This window comes from Panthera tigris, chromosome X, assembly GCF_018350195.1.
Source record: "Panthera tigris isolate Pti1 chromosome X, P.tigris_Pti1_mat1.1, whole genome shotgun sequence".
Lineage (NCBI taxonomy): Eukaryota > Metazoa > Chordata > Mammalia > Carnivora > Felidae > Panthera > Panthera tigris.
Window position 1 is genome coordinate 87,583,354 of NC_056677.1, and position 22,625 is coordinate 87,605,978.

The 22,625-nt window shown below is 42.9% G+C and overlaps 1 protein-coding gene across 1 annotated transcript; it reads left to right on the forward strand.

Annotated features, from left to right (window-relative positions):
• Nucleotides 1-343: 343 nt before the first annotated feature.
• Nucleotides 344-22,017, forward strand: PRPS1 (phosphoribosyl pyrophosphate synthetase 1). The gene is made up of 7 exons (XM_007090638.3): nucleotides 344-618; nucleotides 10,277-10,460; nucleotides 11,563-11,661; nucleotides 13,200-13,324; nucleotides 16,468-16,641; nucleotides 19,609-19,768; nucleotides 20,909-22,017. Exons 1-7 carry the CDS (start codon nucleotides 497-499, stop codon nucleotides 20,999-21,001), a joined length of 957 nt encoding a protein of 318 aa, XP_007090700.2. The 5' UTR covers nucleotides 344-496; the 3' UTR covers nucleotides 21,002-22,017.
• The last annotated feature ends 608 nt before the right edge of the window (nucleotides 22,018-22,625 follow it).

The following is a 22,625-nucleotide window of genomic DNA, read 5'->3' on the forward strand; positions in this document are numbered from 1 at the left end:
TAAACCAGAGCCAGACTTAATTTCTGGCACTGAAGGAAAAAAAAAAAAAAAGCGTGTCTGATTTCCCGCTTGCGAGAAAGATCTGGCACTATGCGTCACCAGCATCCCTGCACTCCCCAATCAAACGTGGTTTGCTTTGGCGCTCCTGAGCCAGCTCTCACCCACTGCCTGGCTACAGGGGGCGGGGCTATACCTTAGCCTCACCCCTTTCGTGGCCTCCAGCCAATACCTGAGACAACTGGAGGCAGGCAAGAGCCACAGTGAGGACCCGCCCCTCGCTCCCGTTCAGCTAATCAGGGCGGGCGGGGTGTGGATTTCTTTGCTGACCCCGCCTTCCTGGCGCTGGGCAATTTAGAGCCGCACGCCCGGCGGGAATGTAAGATGGCGGAGTAGCAACGCGAAGCGGTTAGGACTTGAGTCTGTGGGCCGACTTCGGTTCCGGTCTCGGCAGCAACAGTGATCGCTGAGCAGAGAGTGCCTAGGGTGGTTGGCCAAGATGCCGAATATTAAAATCTTCAGCGGCAGTTCCCACCAAGACTTATCCCAGAAAATTGCTGACCGCCTGGGCCTGGAGCTAGGCAAGGTGGTGACTAAGAAATTCAGCAACCAAGAGACCTGGTAAGGGCGAAGTTGGGACCCCAACCCGGGGCGGCAGGGACCCCGCTTGGGTGGCAGAGGGTAGGGGGAATGGGGCCGCCGCGTGAGTTCTGAGGGACCGCGGGGAGGGGGGGGAAGGGGAAGGGGCAGCTCTGTGGCAAGCGTGCCCCACGGGCTGTTTCCGTTATTTTACCTCTCGCGGGAGGGTCACGTTCATTCTCACCGTGAGGTGGGGTGGAGTCAAGATGGAGCATGAGGCGAAGCTGTCGGGTTTGAAGTCAAGGGCTGGAGGACCCAAGGCGGGGTAGTGGCTGCTGAAAGAGCTGCCTAGAGCGACGGGAAGGGAAAGACGCTTAGCCTCGGCCAAGGGGACACGTGGCTTTGTCGCTTCGCTGTTGAGCTATCCAGACTGGACTGGGTTCACTTTAACTCTTGGACCGGCTTGCTTGGGAGAACCTTAACTGCGTAATAAGCCCTCCTGGTGTTTCCTTTAGAGTCTAAGAAGCAGCTTTTCAATTCGAAATGGTGTCGGTCGGGTTTCGTTTTGAAGGAAATTGACATATGTACTGAGGGCGCCAAAATGATTACTAAGGACTTCCCTTGGATTGGCAAGCGTTGGCTTTTCACATCTTTAGAATCGGAGCCACACTTAAGTTAAATCTAGTTGATCAAATAAAGTGATGCATTAACTCTGCATCCTGATTGCCAGCATCTCAGCTTGAGCCATCCAAAAATTTTGGGGAACCTTAGTTCTGGAATCCTTGACCTTTCCCAGTGCGGATACTGGTACAGATGATACAGAAACGCATTTTTCAGTAGCAAAGTCTCTCCTGAACTCGTCCACTCCTCTTAGCGCTGTTGTGGGGATTTTAGGAAACAGTTTTCATCGCAGAGTGTTAAGATAATGGAGGAAAGATAATACAGTGGAAAACCGGAATTTCATAGTACATTGCAGCTGGAATTTTTTTCATTGCCTTGCTAATTAAACGTGCTCCCTCCCCCCACTCCCAACCTCCTCCTGCACCTTGGGGCCATCTTAAAAGATAACTTAGTTATTTCATCCTTTCAATGCGCCTTCCACCTAAACGTAGAATCTTCTGGTTCTGATAGGTATACTTTGTGTTTTGTGATCCTGTTGATCAAATCAGAGCTGTGCCCACAGTCTTACGGATGCAGTCAACTAGTAAGGGGAAAGTTTACACCAAGTCTAATGGTCAGTTTAATTAGTTAAGGTTACTTTCAACATTTTTTCCTAAATGCTTTTTTTCCCTTTTGTTTCTTTCTTTAAACTTACTATGGAAGTGTAACTCCCCTATCCTATCTAGATCTGCTTATAAAAGCATTCATCTGTAGTGGACAGCTTCCTTCTGGATACTTGATTGTTGTACCGCTGGTTGTGATGCAGATGATAGTGTAAACACTGACACCATCTGTAACTAGGCAATACCTTAGAAGAGGCTGGCCAAGCTGCTGTCTTTAGCTTTGACCACACCATTATGACACCCTAGTAATGAAACCATACAGGACCAGACTTTGCATGTGGCAATACAGGTGGGGACAAGAATGATTTTCATTTAGAGGGGTTTTTTGCCCCCCTTAGAGAACTATGGTTATTAAATCCTCTTCCTAGACTTCTAGGTAAAATCCAAAGACCTTATTTTTCTTTGTGTTAACGCTTCACCCTCTGTCATAATGCAATACTCTAGAACCTGAAACTATATTGGGAGAGGGGGAGGACGAGAACAATTCAGTGTTCTGACCGATCTGGATTCATCAGCAATCCCCATCTACTTCTGAAATCAGGCTGGTTTCATTTTTAAACAGCTGGACAGAGGCATGCTTGGAAACATTGGTTAAGATTAAGCCCAATGTGGAAAATGGCTGACTGGTTTGGTTTCCTCATTTCAGGCTTAATAGCTTTTTGGTTTCCTAGGTGTTCTGAAATCTTCATTGAACATAATTGAGTATGTTGCCTGTGGAGCTTCCCCCTTCCATCTCCCACCCCCACCTTTGGCTCTTCTGCACTGTAGAAATGGTAACTACTGCCCTGTGTGACTCTTGGGCTCTGAAGGCACAGACAGAGCAGCTCAGTGGGTACTCTGGGTCATCAGATGGAGAACTGCAGAGCCCATCCTCAAATGAGACAGTTTTGCTATTTGGCAGAATCACAGGGGTTGCTGCTCTCTCAAGCAGAGTGGCATTACTTGTCGACTCAGGAGCCTCCCTTGCTGTCCAGTTACACAGGAAACATACATATAGGTGGGTGTATTGCACACAAATAGATAAGAGAGATTAGAAGCTCAGGCTCTGGAATCAGAGAACCTGCATTTGAAATCTTAGCTTTTCTTTGCCTCACCTGTAAAGTAATAGCTACCCATAGAATTATTGTGCAGATTAAATGAGATAAATTAGAACATTGTCCAACCCAATAAATGCACAGTGGATGTTGGTAAGCAGTTGTGGTGATGGTATTGCAGAAACTACAGAAGAGGACAAAGGGGAAAAAAGACCTCCCAGCTAGTGCCGCCACCACCCAAGATCAGCTCTTCACATTTTGATTATGACCTTCCAGATATTTTGTGTGTTTATGTACTTTTCCAAAAATGTAAGGTATCTATGGCTTTCATCACTTAGCAATATATTTTGAATAATTTATCCCCTTAATATTTAGTCTACATGGTTTTAAATAGCTGTTCTAGTCTTCTTACAGTTTTACCATAATTTTAGATAACTGAGTCCCTTCTAGTAGATATTTCCCGTTGTTGACTAATGCTTTTACATGAAAACCTTTGAACACAAATCTTTGTCCATTTCCTTAGGACAAATCCCTAGAAGGGGAGTTACCAAGTTAAGGGGTAGATGCCATTTTTCAGGCAACTGATAACAGTGTTACCAAATTGCCCTCTAGAAAAGTTGACCCAATTTCTGCTCTCATCGGCAATAATCAAATTAATAGTAATTAATGTATAATGAGTGCTTAAGAGGTGCTAGTTCCTATGCTAAGTACTTTATACATTTCTAATCCCCTCTACCCTGCTGAGAAGTTACTATCCCCATTTTATGGATGAAGGAACTAAGATTCAGAGGTTAAGTAACTTGCCCAATACTGGGTACTATTGCTTACTATTTTTGTTGACGGAATATCTCATCTGGCTTTTAAAACTTATGAATAAATTAAAGTTTTTGATGTTTTTTTGATTCTCTTCAATATCAAGAAATAGCTTTGGTTTATTTGGTTACTGTGGATAGGCTCAGAGGGGGGAGGACTTTACTTTGATTGTCTAGGATTTTCTTAAGAACCACATCCTTTGGTTAGTTAATCCCTTGCATTTTGCACATGCCAACGTCTCCATCTAAATTCTTGAGATTTTCTTAAGAAGACTATCTGCCTTTTAGATTTCGCTCTATTTCCTATTGTGTTTCTTAGCGTTCCATGCTGGTTGGATGCACTGATGCTAAAGTAAAGATAAAGGAGAAGCTGTTTTTCTCATTGGATGGACATAGCCAGCCTGGCCTTGCCAGAAGATTGGGGGAATGATTGGCCCAAATCCATTTGGAGAACACACCGTTAGTAGCTAGAGGGAGAGAACACCGAGTGTTACCCTTTAAATTGCTAAACTAGGTCTTTCCTAGTTTAGGATAAATTACATTACAAGCAAAGATAAATTATATTTAAAAGCAAGATTTTTTTAATTTAATTTAAAAGATACAAGATAAATTACATTAAAAGCAAACAGGTTTTAGTCACAGCTGTTCTACCATCAATCACTGCCTAATTTATCATTTCTTAGACTTAGAGGAAACCATAGAAATAATACTAAGATTTTTTGAGGACTCACTGAACTATTGATTGACCAAGCTGTATAATAGGAGTGTAGTTTGCAGGTATTTGAAGGCTTTCTGAAAGTCTGTACCTTATAATACTACTGGAGGGGCAAGATTGATCTTGATTAGTGAGATTAGAATACACAGTAAAATAAGGCAGTGTCCTAGTTTTACTTACACTGCTTTATTTTGCATATAGTTAAATAAATAAAATTTTCAAGTTGCTAGATACATGTCTGGTCATAACACCTTTCTATGCTTCAGGATTTAGTCCTAAATTTGGTTTTGGGAAATGGCTGAACTGTTGGTTGACTATAATTGGGTAATATGATAACACAAAAGTGTTACTAGCAATTGTGTTGGGTGGTGAGCTGGTCCTTTTATAAAAATTATTATTCAAACCTTATATGATGTTAGAGTATGATTTTTAAAGGCATACCTCTGCTAAATCTATGTATGTAACAAATGGTCTCTCATGTTTAACTTGGCAGTGATAACTTAATTTTATAATTAATACTTTAGCTGCTTTCAAGAAAGGATTTGAAGTGTGTTTCATGATAGTCACACGATTTGTTAAATAGATGCTTCAGAAGCTTTCCAGAACAAAGGCCTATCATAATTGTGCCAAGAATTTGGCACAAGGTAGTTACTGCAGTCTAGTGTTACTTTAACTGCATCCCTTGGCTTCCTGGTAGCCAAAGGGATAAAGCCACTTGCAGTGGATTATGTAGTTTTTCTTTTCTTTTTTTTTTTTTTTGAGAGAGAGACAGAACAGCATGAGCAGGGGAGGGGCAGAGGGAGTGGGAGACCGGGAATCTTAAGCAGGCTCCACACCCAGCAAGGGGCTGGATCTCACTGGTTGGATCTCACATGGTGAGATTGTGACCTGAGCCAAAATCAAGAGTCAGATGCTTAACCAACTGAGTATCATGAAACTCTTTAGATACCTCCAGGCACAAAATTCTGGGAATTTCATGGGTGGGATCCTTAAATAATGATATTGAGTAACATAAGGAACAATGTAAGCAATTATTATGGGTATTTTTAATATTACTTATGATAGTTTAGGCATTTGTAAAGAGAGGTAAGCCATCATGTGTTGTTTTCTGGTCTTACTTGAAAACAAAGCTTTGGAATAGATAATTAGCCCTTCTCTTAGCCTCTTGGATCTTTTGTTTAAATTCCTAATCAACACCACCTGGTTCTGGGTTGAGTGTATGTCTGGACCACAGATGATATTCTGTGTTCTTGACTGGAATAAGAGCCATAGGCCTTCCATATCACATGTAGAGGATAGAGGTGACTTTCCTGGAAATCAGTGTGCCTGACCTTTGTTCTCCCCCAGGGAAATGGAGATCTTCCTCAAGGAGGTGAGGTATGGGGCTCACCCCACACCTGTGGGCGGGATTAAATTTTTCTTGAGTTTTTAAGTTGCTCAGGTATTTGAAATACTTGGTCCAGACCCCGGAATTGTGCACCATAAAACATAGAAGGGACTCTTGTGGACTGGAACTTCTTAAAGGGTGGGCAGTGTTAGTGAAGGAGATCTGAGAAGTCCCTTAAACACCGCTGTCTCTTGTTTGGGCCTACCACAATGAGTAACCTGCAGAGCGCGTTCTCCTCCAGGAGGTGTGACTTAGCCTTGTCCATTGTGTTTTTTACATTTTTAGTATATTTTACTTATCCCAGTATATCCAAAAATATGATAATTTCAGCACATAAGCAACTTTGAAATTGAGATACGTCTTCCTTTTATTTCTCCCACCTTCACAATGAATAGAGTGTGTATTGTATGCTTGTAGCACATCTCCATTCGGTTCCTCTGTCACTAGTGACATTTTAGGCACTCCATAACCACACAAATCCAGTGACTCCCAGATTGGTCAGTGCCATTCTAGGACCTGCCCTTTGGAAAACATGGAATTTACTCTCACAGAAAGTGCTCCCTGGCTCCCTCCTGCTTGTCCATTTGAATTTTGAAGAATATCTTCAGAATGTAATTTTGGCATTGGCGTAGTTAAGGTTGCCGACAGACTCCATTGTTTTTTTTTTTAATGTTTATTTATTTTTGAGAGAAGGAGAACACAAGCAGGGGAGGGGCAGAGAGAGAAGGAGACACAGAATCCCAAGCAGGCTCCAGACTCTGAGCCGTCGGCATGGAGCCCAACACGGGGCTCAAACTCATGAACCCTGAGGTTGTGACCTGAGCCAAAGTTTGGACGCTTAACTGACTAAGCCACCCAGGCTCCCCCAGAGTCCATTGTTTTTTAAGGCTGACCTTGGTGATTAACAGATGTCAACTTGGCTAAGCCGGGGTCCACAAAATTGCTATATCATTTATTCTGTTGCCTCGGTATCAGTATTTCAGGATCCTGCTGCAAAATTCTTCATAGCTGTTGTATTTTGGTGCTCCCAACAGGTTGTATGTAGTTCCACCCAAAATGAAATCTCTGCCAGCTGTGTATCTGTGAAGAGGGTATGAACAGATTTATCAAAATCTTTTAAAGAAACATGTTGGACCCATTGCCTCCAGTGTGAAGTGAGTTACTTTGTGAGGAACCAAAGAAGTCCGTCTCCTAAATTTTCTCAATAGTAACACCTGCAGAAGGTTCACAGTATCTTGAGTGGATACCGAGAGGCATCCTAGTCCTGCCGGATATTCATTCATTCATCGTTTGTGCCCTAGAGGCACTGGCTGGCTGGGGATACAGAAGAGTGCAACAGATCTGGTCCCTGCCTTTGCGGAGCTTATGTTCTAGTGAAAGAGACAGGCAGTAAAACAAGTGTTTACAAAATAAAGTGATAACAAGTTATGATAGGTGTTTTTGAAGATAATAACTGAGGTGGTGAGGGAATGACTGGGGAGGGTCACTTTATTATGAAACATTTCAAACACGCAGAAGTAGAAGAGTATAGTGGTTTCCCCCAAGGTACCCATCACCCAGTTCAGCAGTTCTCAATTCCTGGTTTAATCTTGTTTTCATCTGTTATTCCCCCTTCCATGCACACCCACAATTACTTTGAAACAAGCCTAGATAGTATATTGCCCTTGTGCATTTTAGTAACCACAGTCCCATTTTCTTGCCTCAAAATGTTAACAGCAATCTCTTAATATCAAATACACAGTGTTCACATTTCCCTGCCTCATAATTGTGGGTGCTTTTCTTCTCTGTTTGCTCGAATTGGTTTGCAGACAAGGTCCATATATATATTGGTTGATTATTTTTAAGTCACTTTTGATCTTTTGCTTCTCAGGGAAGTCATTTTTTTTGGTAAGAGGGTCAGAGGAGATACTTTGATTGAAGTCCTGAGAAATAAACCAGCTAGTTGTAGGAAGAGCATCCCAGATAAGTGGGAAGAAGTGCAAGGCAATGATGTGAGCAGGGAATGTTAAGGAAGGCCATGTGACTGATACATAGTAAGCTATGGAGAAAATCTTTTGAGATGAGCTATCTCACAAATCAAAAAGCCCAGAGTTTTCCAGATTCCCTCACAGTATTACACAGTTTCTCAGAACATTATACAACTGGACTAGGTTCTTTGACTTAATGCAGAAATGCTTGTTTTTAGCTACATTTCTGTGACTTCAGCTTTCACTGAGGGCCACAGTTAATGCTTTATTTACTCAAGTATGCACAAAGCATGATAATGCGCTTCTGTGTTCAAATCAAATTTTGAGATAGTTGTAGATCCACAGGTAATTGTGAGATATGATGCCAAGACACTCTGTGTACCCCTTACCCAGTTTTCCCAAAGCTCCCAGCCATAGTCATTCCAAACTAGAGTTTTCTTGCAAAACTGTAGTGTGACACAAGAAGCAGGATATGGACATTGATGCAGTCAAAATACAAAACCATCCTGTCACCACAAGGCTCCATCCTGTCATAACCACATCCACCTCTCTTCTCCCTCTCTGTATTTTCCTTATGTTGCCTTTGTCTGGTTTTGGTGGCTCACTACTACTGGCCTTGTAAAATGCATTGGAAAGTATTCCCTCCTCATCTGCGTTCTAGAAAAGATGGTGCACAATTCGTGTGAATTCTTCAGATGTTTGGTAGAACTCTCCAGTGAAGCTGTTTTTGGTCAGTCTTAGAGACATCCATTTTTTTAATTTTTTTTAAAAAGTTTATTTATTTAAGCAATCTCTGCACCCAATGTGGGGCTCGAACTCAGGACCCTGAGATTAAGAGCCGCATGCTCATCTGACTGGGCTAGCCAGGTGCCCCAAGGCTTAACCAGTTTTTTAAATTCCCCTTCCCCCAAGAACCAGCTTTGTGTTTCATGGTTTTTCTCTATTGTTTTTGGTTTCATTGATTTCTGCTGTTATGGTTAATTTTCTTCTGCTTACTTCAGGTTTATTTTGCCCATTTTCTACTTTATTGATATTAATTATTGAGCAAATCATGCACTTTTAACATAAGGATCCCCAGTATAAAATACGTCTTTAATTCAGTGCCTGAAGAAGGTTTATCTCCAGATATCCCAAACTAATGGGTTTTCTTCTTTGTTCTGGCTACCAGGAATCTCAGCTTCCCTGTTCTAATTGGTTTCTGGTTTGATTTTTACCATTTGCTTTTATTTGTCTTGCTTTACAATGTAAACTAACCCCATTCTTTTTATTTTTTATTTTTATTTTTTTAATGTTTATTTTTAAGAGAGAGAGACAGAGTGCAAGTGGGGGTGGGGCAGAGAGAGACAGAGACCTATTTTCTGAAGCAGGCTCCAGGCTTCCAGCTGTCAGCACAGAGCCTGATGCAGGGCTCAAACTCACCGATGGGGAGATCATGACTTGAGCCAAAGTCGGATACTTAACCAACTGAGCCACCCATGCACCCAACCTCATTCTTTTTAAAATTAGTTGTTACTTGAATTGGAAAAGAATAAATATAACTGTCTCCCTATATTAGCTGCTTCTGGCAATGGAATTCTCTCCTGTTGAAGTTTTTCTCTTGATCAGTAGGAGTTATCCACAATTCTAACCTACTCCTGGTTGATACACGCTACGTAACACACACACACACACACACACACACACACACGCACGCACGCACAAATACCCCCACCTCACCTACGGGATTAATTGGGGGAAATGGTGATGCTCTGAGGTGTCACGAAGGTTATGATTTTTTAATTATAAGTTATTCTTGGTAACAATCCAAGCATGGATATTAAAACTTTCATTTTATGGTAAAGTGTAGCCCTACTCCATAATTAACTTCCTGTGGAATATTTTTTAAACAAGACATACTAATTGGAAAGAATACAGTTCGCATAAAATGGAGGCAAGGACCACATCTGTTTTATTCTCCATGTGTCCCTGGCACTTAGCACAGTGACTGGCATATGAACATTTACTGTTTGTTGAGTGAAGTGCCAATATGGTAGATGTGGTACTGGCTTCCATAGAAGGCATCGTTATAGAACAGTAGCGTGATTCATTCCTCACATGATCTTTCTACTTCTGTTATACGTGGATTGTGACAGTCACAGGCTCTGTATCCAATTTGCATGCACATGTCCTATTCCTGTACGTAATGAGACACAGGCAGCTCGCTGAAATTATGGTCCGGTTACTTGTAAGTTCTTTAGCCAGTCTTTTTCATGCCATGTCTCATGTAACAGTAGGTAATATTTGTATAGTACACTGGCGTAAACTGAGGCAGTAAACTGCTTCTGGAACAGGGGCTCCTCCTGGGGATCTCCCAAAGTCTGAGGGGATCAGTGACCATGTGCAGCTAGAACTCATTAACAGCATACTAGCAGGGAAGTTATACTTTTTAGGCCGTACTGTCTGTAGAAGTGTAGTATGGTGCTTTAAAATCTGTTTTTTGTTTTCGTTCCTTTCTCGTTGTAGTGTGGAAATTGGCGAAAGTGTACGTGGAGAGGATGTCTACATTGTTCAGAGTGGTTGTGGTGAAATAAATGACAATCTAATGGAGCTTTTGATCATGATTAACGCCTGCAAGATCGCTTCAGCCAGCCGGGTTACTGCAGTCATCCCATGCTTTCCGTATGCCCGGCAGGACAAGAAGGATAAGGTGGGAGCAGAATCTACTTTATAAAAATTTTTTGTTTGTTTTAATCAGAAGAAGCACATGCCCAGAGTCACAAAAAAACTTCCTTAATTCTTAGATACATATTTAGAGGATATTGTTTTTTTTAATCACATTCTCTTAGGTATTACCCAATGTTCAAAACAATTGACATGTGATTGGTTTATATAAATCAACATCTTTGTAGTCTGTATTTCTTCATCATACATCTGTGACTCTCAGCTCACTGTGACTTTTTAATTGTATCAAGAGGACTAAGCACCAGCTACCGTGGAGTAGAATATTTTTTAAACTGGTAGATCCTCTGGGACCCTCGTCATAAAACTTGAAGTCAGTTACATGAATACCTGGTCTCATTATACACATGCATATCTCCCCTTATTTATCTGGTATAGTAGAGGTTAAGGTACATGTATAAAACTTTGCAGGTCTGTTCTAACAGTCAGTGCCCAAATTTTACGTACAGTGTCTGGGAGAAGGCCAGACATTTTTATTCTGAAACTATAGTGCTCCTACAGAGTATAAAGGGCATGGGCTTTGCTAGTTTATCGTGCAGCAGGTGTGTTTATCTGTCATTTAAGGAGGTTGAAGTTGCTGGAATATTGACCTCAAGATGAGTAAGCAAGTGGTGTAATTTGCACAATAAACTAGAATTTCCATTCTGTGATCTGTCTTTTAAGTTTTGACATGTCAGATGCAATACAGGTTTGCATATGTATGTGTCAAAAGAGATTTTAATAATTCTTGTGAGGAAGATTTTTTAAGTCAGCCTAGTTTGAATAATTGAGCATTAAAACCCTTAAATAGGCTGAAAATTTGTACATTAAGAAAACAAAAGGTAGGAAGGTATTTTTCTTCTCTGAAATATGTATCCTGATTTGGAAAAGTGATATTCCACTTAATATTTGTGCTAGATTGCAATTTACTCATATAGTCAATGGCCATGGCACGTGCTATGAATTTCCTGGTAGCATGGTGCCGTAAACATAGTAGGTGCACAGTAAGCAAATGTTTCTTGAGCAAATGAATTGTTTCTCAAAATGGCTTTTTGGTTTTTTGTCCTTCTTCTTTCGTCCCCTCCATTTAGAGCCGGGCTCCAATCTCAGCCAAGCTTGTTGCAAACATGCTCTCTGTAGCAGGCGCAGATCATATTATCACCATGGACCTGCATGCCTCTCAGATTCAGGTATCTGGAAGCTAAATATTCAGCATTAGAAAGCAGGGGGTGTGGGGAGGAGAGAGCTTATAATGCTAAGAGCGCACAGAAGCAAAAACCTGCCCAAAGACAGCTCAAATAAACTAGACATCGACACCATTTTAAACATCCTCACCTTGGGGCGCCTGGGTGGCTCAGTCGGTTGAGCGTCCGACTTCGGCTCAGGTCACGATCTCGCGGTCCATGAGTTCGAGCCCCGCGTCAGGCTCTGGGCTGATGGCTCAGAGCCTGGAGCCTGCTTCCGATTCTGTGTCTCCCTCTCTCTCTGCCCCTCCCCCTTTCATGCTCTGTCTCTCTCTGTCTCAAAAATAAATAAATGTTAAAAAAAATAAATAAATAAACATCCTCACCTTAAGCATTGTTTACGATCTCAGTCATTTGGAGTGGTTGGATAAGGGAGGTGGTCTGGTATTCTGAGAAGAACATGGACTTTGGGTTCAGACCTAGTTTGAATATTGGCTGACACTTACCGGCTTTGTAACCTTGCACAGGTTATTTAACTACTCTGAACACACACTGCATTGTTATTGTGAGTATTAAATTTATGGTATAAATGCCTGGCCCAGGATAGGTGTTCAGTAATTGGGAACTGTTGTTGTCATCATTAAATTTAGAGCCACAGATATCAGAATCTACTTTCTAGCATAAACACAGAGTAAGGGGAACACAGCATTCCTTTGTATTTTGGACTATTTAAAGGGACTTTCAAATCATCATTGGAGGCTTATGGCAATCCAGTGAGGTACACAGGGTAGGTGGTTATGCCCATTTTTTAAACGTGTTTTTATTATTTATTTTTGAGAGAGAGAGAATGTGCGTGCACGTGAGTAGAGGGACAGAGGATCCAAAGCGGGGTCTGCACTGACTGCAGAGAGTCCAATGTAGGGGCTCAAACCCACGAACCGTGAGATCATGACCTGAGCCAAAGTCATACACTTAACTGACTGCGCCACCCAGGTGCCCCTGATTATACCCATTTTATCGAAGAGGAACAGATTTGTTGAGAAATGGAACTAATCTGTAGCAACTAGTATTAGAACAGAGATCTTTTACCAGTTACTCTCTGTGACCATTTATTATAAATACATTCCACTAAGTTTACGTATCAAAGCGTCTTCTAACTGGTTTAGCAGTTAGCTTTTGTTCCCTAACAGACCAGCCCAACATTTGATGGAATAAGGCAATAAGTATTACCTCATGGGTCTCCACATTGACTGGGCAGTTGCAGTATTGGCTGAACTTGGCCGTTCTTCCCAAGGGCTCTTTCATGGTCCTGCAGTCAATTGTGGGTTAACTGAAGTCAGGCCTTGCCCCTCTTGGCCGGGATTCTCTTGGCCAGCCCAGGTTTGAGAAGCCATTTTTAATCTGCTACACTGAGCATGCCTTCTAATCAGTTTGAATGTCACAGGAAGGTATTCTTTGGGCCAGTTATTATCCTCTTTGTATTAGTCATTTATAAATCGAAGAGCACAAAAAGAGAGCAAAAGTGACTCAGCTTCTTTCTACAGGGCTTTTTTGATATCCCAGTGGACAATTTGTACGCGGAGCCAGCTGTCCTGAAATGGATCAGGGAAAACATCTCCGAGTGGAGGAACTGCACTATTGTCTCCCCCGATGCTGGTGGAGCTAAGAGGTACGACCAAAATGTGCATTGTTCTCACAGTACTGGGGATATCTTTCAGACAGCGATGTCAGAAAGTTGACATTTTTCTAGCAAGTGACAGTTTTTAAGTTCAGTTAACCCTTGAACAGCATGGGGATTAGGGGCATCGACCTCCCCACCCCCTGCCCCATGAACTCCAAAATCCGCATATAACTTTTGACCACCTCAGAACTTAACTACTAATAGCCAGCTGTTGACCAGAAGTGTCACCAAAAACATAAACAGTCAATTAACACAATTTGTATTTTACGTGTGTTATAGATAGTATTACAACAAAGCAAGCTAAAGAAAAGACACTGTTGTTGAGAGAATACATTTACAGCATGGTACTGCATCAAGAAAAATCTATTTATAAGTGGACCTGCACAGTTGAAACCCATGTTTTTCAAGGGTCATGTATACTTCAGAATGGGTGTATCAGTAGCTGGGACACGAGCTGGACATAGTTTTACTGGCCTGAGTCACTGCCAGAAAGTGACAGAAAGACAAGGCAGCCTAGAGGGGGTCCTTAAGTAGTTGCAGTATTGTAGGCTTGACTGAAACCCATTAGTAACTTGGCACCACAGAGCTAGCAAGGAACACCACTGTGAACCCATCCAGAAGGCTGGGAAATTGGGGTTTCCAGTGAATGGCACCAGCTATCGAACCACGTGCTATTATTGGACAAATAGGCTTTTACACCCCTCATGATGCTGTTCGTTTGACCCGTGTTAATCCTGGCATTGAGACATTAAGCAGGAGGGAAAATAAAATGTGGTAACTTTATATTTAAAACCAAGACCTTAACATTTTAAACAAACTGATTGCCAGGCATTGCCAGTTTCAGTGCTTCACAGCTCACATGGTGCCAACTAAGAGCTCTTGATTTCCTTAGTGGATCACTCATTAGTAATGCATTCAAAAGTCTGACACATGTTCTTCTTGTTGTGGAAATAGAATGAAGAGGCTACAAAACACAGATGATTGGGGAAAGCTAATTCCAATCTTTCTAAAGGCCATTCAAATCTTCAATGACTGTTTCTCCACAACCTCTTTATTTCAGTAACTCCAACAGAACTGATAAGCTGAGCACTTGAGTTCCGTTATCCAGCCAGATGTGTGGCTCTGTGAGTCTCATGTAATCGCTCGTTATCATCTGTAAAAGCGACAGAGCCGAAAAAACATCCCCCTAATGGCAGTTGTCAAACTTGTCTTAACTTGTTGGGCATTATTTTCACATCTTGCCATGTGACTTAGAAAATAGTTGTGTTTGAAACAAATAAGCCAAGATCTTCTTTCCAAAGTTGGGTATAGGAAAACTGCCTTTAGTAGGTGACTTATTGCCACATGACCACTCTGTGTGTGTGTGTTTATAATTCTCTTTCCATAGTGGAGGATTTGCTGAGTGAGTAGCTATCAGTTTGGTCTTGGCAGGGTTTTGGGAGTAGGTAGAGGTCCTTGTGTGATTGTGGTTTGCACAGAGTTTTCCCCTCCATGGTGTAGGGAGTGACTTTTTCCAGCCCTTCCTGCTTTGTCAGTCACTGATTTTTTTTTAATGTTTATTTTTGAGAGAATGTGATAACGCGAGCAGGGGAGGGGCAGAGAAAGAGGGAGACACAAAATCCAAAGCAGGCTCTAGGCTCTGCCCTGTCAGCACAGAGCCTGATGCAGGGCTAGAACCCACGAACTGTGGGACCATGACCTGAGCCGAAGTCAGAAGCTTAACTGACTGAGCCACTCAGGTGTCCCCTGTCAGTCTTTGATTTTGTTGGCCATGGAGTATGGGCAGTCTGGGATGCTTGAGCTAATTGAGCATGCATTTGTCTTGGATGAGTAAACATTCCAAGGAGATTGGTTATTCTTTATGTTCTATGCCCACACAGTTCTAGTAGTGGGGAACACAAGGTATGGTTTATTTAGATCAGGATACATAAGCTGTTCAGGTTGTGGTTTGGATCTTGCACGTTCTCTATTGTATGGTCACAGGCTCTCCCCTGTCCAGCACAAACTCCGTTATGTGACCATAGGCACAATGGAAATCAGACATAATGCTCTGGTTGTATCTGTGCTGCATTAAAAAACAAGACCCAGGGCGCCTGGGTGGCTCAATCACTTGAGTGTCCGACTGTTGATTTTGGCTCAGATCATGATCCCAGGGTTGTAGGATCAAGCCCTGCGTGGGGCTCTGTACTGAGCCTGGAGCCTGCTTAAGATTCTCTCTCTCTCTGAAATGAAAAAATAAAAACAAGACCCAAAGCACAGGCTTCTTCACGCACGATGATGGCACAGAGGAGCATGGACCTACATGTTACTGGAACAGAGTGCTGTCATTTACATGGGATGGATTTCTGTCTGAGTGAATTCTGTGGTACTTTGTCACCAAAGATTTGTCTTCTGTGTCACTTTCTAGTTTGGTTTATGTTATTTTGTAATATAAAAATAAGACACTTTGATTTGTTGGCGATCCTTCAGGCTGTCCAAGCAAGATGTCCCATTTTCCTGATTAATTGGTACAATGTTCTTTCTAGCGCTCCTAAAAGGAACTTCCAAGCTCAGTGCACATGTACAGTTGACACTGACAGTTGGTGGATCACTGGGGGTAAGCGCGGTGAGCTGAGCGCACAGGCACTGGAATGGGCTGGGGACTTACTCCTCTCCTGTCAGAGGCTCAGGTTCACTTCTCATCACATCTGTGCATCCAGTTGGGACAGTCTGTGCACCCCCGGCATTAGCTAAAGGAAGTCTTCTCTCTCTCCCCTTCTGCTGCCAGTCTATTAAATGAATGTGCCTTAGCATCCTGCTGCTTCCCAGGACTGGTGAGGCATCTGGCTCTCCCCTGCTATAAACCGGAATTAATTATAATTGAAGTCTGACTAATCCCAGGATACAGATGCATTAGTCTCTAAAACCTGCTTTGTGACGTTTGCCTTTGAGAAGCCAGTCAAGTAGAGTTGTTTTCTTCCAGCCCCAGGAACAGTTTGGTTTCGAAGAGCGGTCTCCCTGAAAAACAAACCCACTGTTTAGTCCCTGTGTTGGCATCTTTAGGAGACACAAACACACACACACACACACACACACACACACACACACACACACACATACACTCTGTTTGTGAATGCGCCGCTGTCTTGCAGAGTGACCTCCATCGCAGACCGGTTGAATGTGGACTTCGCTCTGATTCACAAAGAACGGAAGAAGGCCAATGAAGTAGACCGCATGGTGCTGGTGGGAGATGTGAAGGATCGGGTGGCCATCCTGGTAGATGACATGGCCGACACCTGTGGCACGATCTGCCATGCGGCTGACAAGTGAGTGCCGAGAGGTGGTGGGGCCAGTGGTTAGAAGTGAAAAGCTAACTGCTTGCTATCTGCAGGTGAATTGAGGGGGATGAGAACTATCTTTGGGAGTTTTTATTACCCTAGGCTTGAATTGCAATATGCATCATTGATGAATATTTTATTTTTCCCCAAGATTCACTTATTTTTTTCTTACTGTGCTCAACTATATAAAAGATAAATTTGCCACTTTGACCATTAAGTGTACAATTCAGTGGCGTTAGATACATTCGCAGTATGTGCAACTATCACCGCTGTATTTCCAAAATGTTCTTATCACTCTGAATACTCTACTTTTGATAGTTGTTTTTTAAAAATTTTTTAATGTTTTATTTATATTTGAGAGAGAGAGAGAGAGAGAGAGAGAGAGAGAGAGACAGACTCTGAAGCAAGCTCCAGGCTCTGAGCTATCAGCACAGAGCCCGACGCGGGGCTCAAACTCACGAACCGCGAGATCATGATGTGAGCCCAAGTCGGATGCTTAACTAACTGAGCCACCCAGGCACCCCCTTGATAGTTTTTTTTTTTAATTTTTTTTAACGTTTATTTATTTTTGAGACAGAGACAGAGCATGAATGGGGGAGGGTCAGAGAGAGAGGGAGACACAGAATCTGAAACAGGCTCCAGGCTCTGAGCTGTTAGCACAGAGCCTGACTCAGGGCTCAAACTCACAGACCGCAAGATCATGACCTGAGCCGAAGTCAGATGCTTAACCGACTGAGCCACCCAGGTGCCCCGATAGTTTTTTTTTTTAAGAAACAAATTAAGGTAGAAATGTATAGGCCTGAACAGACAGGACTATACAGTTGGCCCTTGAACACAGATTTGAACTGTGTGAGTCCACTTATTGTGCTTTTTTTTTTTTTTTGATAAATACAGTAGAGGACTATAAATGTATTTTCTCTTCCTTATGATTTTCTTAATAACATTTTCTTTTCTCTAGCCTATTTTATTGTAAAAATACAGCATATGGGGCGCCTGTTGGGTAAGTGTCTGACTTTGGCTCAGGTCATGATCTCATGGTTCATGAGTCTAAGCCTTGCGTCAGGCTCTGTGCTGACTGTGTGGAGCTTGCTTGGGATTCTCTCTCCCTCTCTCTCTGCCCCTCCCCCACTTGTGCACTTGCTCTCTCTCTAAATAAATAAATAAATAAAACTAAATAAAATAAAAATAGAGTATATACTATAACATGCAGAATATGTCTGAATGGACTTTATGTTATCGATGAGGCTTCTGGTCAGCAGTAGGGTATTAGTTACGATTTGGGTGAGTCAAAAGTTGTGCTCAGATTTTCAACTGTGGGGGTGGGTGGTTGACACCCCTAACCCCCATGTTGTTCCAGGGTATACTGTATTTTCCTATTTATATTTTACCTAAGCCAGAAACCCTGGTCCTACCTCTTGACTGTCCATTTTAGTTGCTACCACCTTCATTCATATTATTTCTCCTCTCTTGCCTGCACTGTTCTAAACTGCCTTCACTCTGTTCTCTCTGCTGCTGGTAATCAATCTCTTACCTCCCCAGTCTGTCTTCTCTCACACTGCCTCCCCTCTTGCAAATCTGTCTAAAACTAAGGCTAGATACCATCACTCCTCTCCTTTAAAACCTTAAGTGGCTCCCCATTGTTTATAATCCACATTACTGTGGACAGCATAGTTTTTCATGATTTTTCCTTAACCTCTGGGTGTCTGTGCCAGGCACAGGCCCTGGCATATAATAGGGGCTAAGAAAATATTTGTGTGCTGAATGATTGCTGATTTGGATCCTGGACTATACATTTATAAAACTCATTTTGTCCTTGTATTATTAAGGTAATGCTAAATGCTGTAACAGATCAACTCCCTGAAATGTCAGTTGGTTAATGTGATAGTTCTTGTTTGTGGTTTAACTCCAGTGCAAGTATTCCTCTTTTGGTTTTGTAGTGCTGCATCTTTAACATAAGGCTTCCAAGATTACCTTGGAAGACATTTCCATTTTGGCCAGCCAGAAAGGAAGAAAAGAGCATGGAGAATCACCTGTGGAAGATTTTTTTTAAAATCTTTTTTTAATTCTTATTTATTTTTGAGAGAGAGAAAGAGAGCATGAGTGGGGGAGGGCCAGAGAGAGGGAGACACAGAATCTGAAGCAGGCTCCAGGCTCTGAGCTGTCAGCACAGGGCCCGATGTGGGGCTCGAACCATGAGATCATGACCTGAGCTGAAGTTGGATGCTTAACCGACTGAGCCACCCAGGCACCCCACCCATGGAAGATTTTTATAAGCCCAACCAGTCGTGTATGTTGTATCTGCCCACATACTGATAGCTAGAATTAAGACATATGGTCACTCCTAACTATGCAAGAGATGCTGGGAAAGGTAGTCCAGCCGTGTGCCCAGGAAAAAAAGGAGATGGATTTCCTTGAGCATAGCAGTCTGTGCCAGTCTCACTATGTTAATCCAAACCTATTCAGATCAGTTCTTAGTCCATATATTTGTCTTTGCTGTGAACCGAATTGTGTCCCTCCTAAAATTCATATGTTGAGGTTCTAGGCCCCCCGCAGTGCGATGATATTTGGAGATGGGGCCTTCGGGAGGTCACTAGGTTTAGATGAGGTCACGAGGGTGGGACCATCATGATGGGAATAGTGCCCTTGTGAGCAGAGACACCAGAGAGCTGATTACCCCATGCATATGTGCACACAGAGGTCACATGAGTGCACAGTGAGACAACGGCTGCCAACAAGCCACGAGGAGAGGCCTCAGGATGAAGGTCACCCTGTCACCATATTAATCTTAGGGTTCCCGGCCTCCAGGACTGTGAAATAAAGTTCTGTTTTTGAAGGCACACAGTCTGTGGTATTTTGCTATGGCAGCCCAAGCTGACTAATGCACTCCTCTCCATGAACTCAGGTCCTATGGTGACAGGTGAGATTAATCCAAAGCATCTCTGCTTCTTCCTCTAGACTTCTCTCAGCTGGAGCCACCAGAGTTTATGCGATCTTGACTCATGGAATCTTTTCTGGCCCTGCCATTTCCCGCATTAACAATGCATGCTTTGAAGCAGTAGTTGTCACCAATACCATACCTCAGGAGGATAAGATGAAGCATTGCTCCAAAATACAGGTAAGGATGCAATTCTTACAAAATACTCTGCTAAGTATTTATTTAGGAGGTGGTTCATACATTGAATTGGGTGTCTACGTTCTGAAGCCTCCCCGCTTTGCTCTTAAGGGCTCAGTCTGTCATCAGGATCTGTGGTCCAAAAGTAAGAAAACAAAATCAGGTTTAAAAGATTCAAGTTGCTAGATGCACTTCTGGAGGATGGAGCGCCAGGGATGCTACATTTCAACAGACTGTCTCAGTGATCGTGATATCCGCTCACATTTACAAGTCCTTGCTCTCCAGTATGTGTGTGTCGCTATTAACCATTGGCCCCTGCAGACATAACGTGAAACCTTTGAACCAGTGGTACACCCCTTAGGACGGCAGCGTTTCTCAAAGCATGCTCTGGAAACAAAGTTCATTACCTACGGTCCTTGTTAAAATGTGGATTCCTTTGCTCCATCTGAGATGTGCACAACCAAGAGGTCCTGGGACCACTGTTTTAATTCCCCAAGGAATTAGACACTAAAGTTCGAGTGCTGTTGTATCAAAAGAACAAGGCCTTGCTTAATTAAAGTGTACAGTAGTCCATTCGCTTTCTGAAATTAATATGTAGAATTGGAGCATCCATGTCCTTAAGGATTTTTTTTTTCAGCTTAAATGGGTTTTTTTTTTCATTCATAAGAATTTGTAAATGTCAACCTACCGCCACCTTGGTGAGTCTGAGTGAGGGGTTTTCCTCCATTAGCACTTTGACTCTTTCCTAAGTGGTGATACTAAAAATACAACGCAGAGGAGCACCTGGGCGGCTGTCAGTTAAGCGTCTGACTCTTGATTTCAGCTCAGGTCATGATCTCATGGGTTTGTGAGTTTGAGCCCCGAGTCGGGCTCTCTGCTGTCAGCAGAGCCTGCTTCACGTCCTCTGTCTCCTTCTCTCTCTGCCCCTCCCTGACTCATGCTTGCTCTCCCTCTCTCTCTCAAAAAATAAACGTCAAAAAAAAAAAAAGGCTGCAGAATGGCTGGGTGTGGCTCCCGAAGGGAAATAGCACAGTGCAGCTGTTTTAAGGGGAAGGACCCTCACAGGTCTGCTCCTCAGTATCTACAAAAGGGTGGGTCCTCTGTCTGGGTGTTCCTAACCTGCCGATTTTCTCACTTTCCTAGGTGATTGACATCTCAATGATCCTCGCAGAAGCCATCAGGAGAACTCACAACGGGGAGTCCGTTTCCTACCTGTTCAGCCATGTCCCTTTATAATAGAATTACTGCTGAGGCTTTTTACAAATAAAGTGAACCCCGCCCCTTGTTCTCCCTTGGTATTTGATGAAAAATCCAGCAGAAAACCCAGCTTGCTCCAGTGTAGCTTTCCACACCCCACATCAGGTATATTAGCATTTCTCCTAAATTAGAGAAAGACGATTGAGACTCACTGCTGGGATTTCCTGCCTCTGTTGTCTCATTCCAGCTTGGATTCTGTGAGCCTGGCAGCTTTGCAGCTTTAACCACAGCTGAACTGCTGCAAGATTGCAGGCTTGAGAGGGTGTTGTGTTGTAGGGGTGTTTGAAGTTGTAGAGGGAAGCTCAGACTACTTTGCATGTGAATACTTCAGGGTTTCCTTGGTTCCAAACCACTGGTGACAAAGCCAACCCAGTTCCCATCCCCCAACCCCCAACCTGTGAAAAGCTCTCAAAAGTCTATGCTAAATTACAGCAGGAACCCTAGGCAGCCCCAACCCAGCTCTGGTTGGTGAGTCCTGTAAAGCAGGAGCCAGCAGGCAGCTCTCTGGTGGTGGTGGGGGGGGGCCTGAGGGGTGGCAGCACACAGGGCAGTGAATGCTTCTTGGGAGGAAATAGCCTGATCCTTCACCCCCTGCTTGGGGATTGTGTCCCTTGGATTCTCCTTTGTACCTGTTCCTTTCCATTTGACTTGACCTTCAGCCATCTTGCCCTTTCCCTGGCCAGATAACCCTCTCAGGCCCAAATGTTCCTTGTACTACAGTCTTCTGGAAAGCAAACTTACCCCCTGCTACGTGATCTCTAACATTTACATGGGATTGTTTCTGCCGTAGCTTAATCTTCCTGAGCCCGCTACCACCCTGGTAGTAGGTTTTAGGTGGGGTCGTAGTGCCTTTTGATTAATTTAAATATCTCATTCTCATCTTCCTCCCATTGATTTGGCCTCTCCAGTGACCTGAGATTTCTGTTAAAAAGGTTGATGTTACTGTTTACTGTCTCTTGTAGAGGAAACTAATAAAGTGTCTTTGTGTGATTGTGGATTTGTATCATATCTGTACCGGTCTTTCTGCCAAGGGTTTGGTCTAGGTGTCTTACCGCCCAGTGATCATTCTTCTGTGCTTCCAGACTGTTAGTTGCATTGTTAAGCCAAAAGAAGACCTTGGCCGCAGTTTTATCCAACCTTCAGACCTTAAGATGTCTGGGGTGTGCTAAGAACTAGATACAATGTGATTCTGTGCATTGTATCTGAATTACAGCGCCTGTGAGGCCTGCTGGATCTCTTGTTCTTATTCCTGGGGAATAGGAATCCAAGTACTTTCTCAGAGGAAGAGCGTAGTCTCTATAATTTATTCATTTTGGAACCAATTTTGCTAAATGTAACATTTCCCTCCATCAGTAGTTGATACACGTGTGGCATTTAATTTCAGGCCTTGTAATTAAACACTGGGGAAGGTAAATGTGTACAATTGAATGAATGCTAACGCATTCCAGAAGGTGAAGGGATTTTTTTTGGTGCATCATCAAATCAGGATGCTCTTTAACTTCGGGAGAAGCCACATGCTTCTTGCTTTTGTTTGCTTTGGTTGTGCTTTATGTTGAATACTGGGATGTTGACTTTACCATGAGTGTTCTGAAAAAAAAAGTGA

Excerpts from the sequence above, each read along its gene's own strand:
- PRPS1 (XM_007090638.3), top strand. The coding sequence starts at position 497 with ATGCCGAATATTAAAATCTTCAGCGGCAGTTCCCACCAAGACTTATCC. Across the intron at positions 619-10,276 it reads TTCAGCAACCAAGAGACCTG|TGTGGAAATTGGCGAAAGTG; the intron begins GTAAGGGCGAAG and ends TTCTCGTTGTAG. Across the intron at positions 13,325-16,467 it reads GATGCTGGTGGAGCTAAGAG|AGTGACCTCCATCGCAGACC; the intron begins GTACGACCAAAA and ends GCTGTCTTGCAG.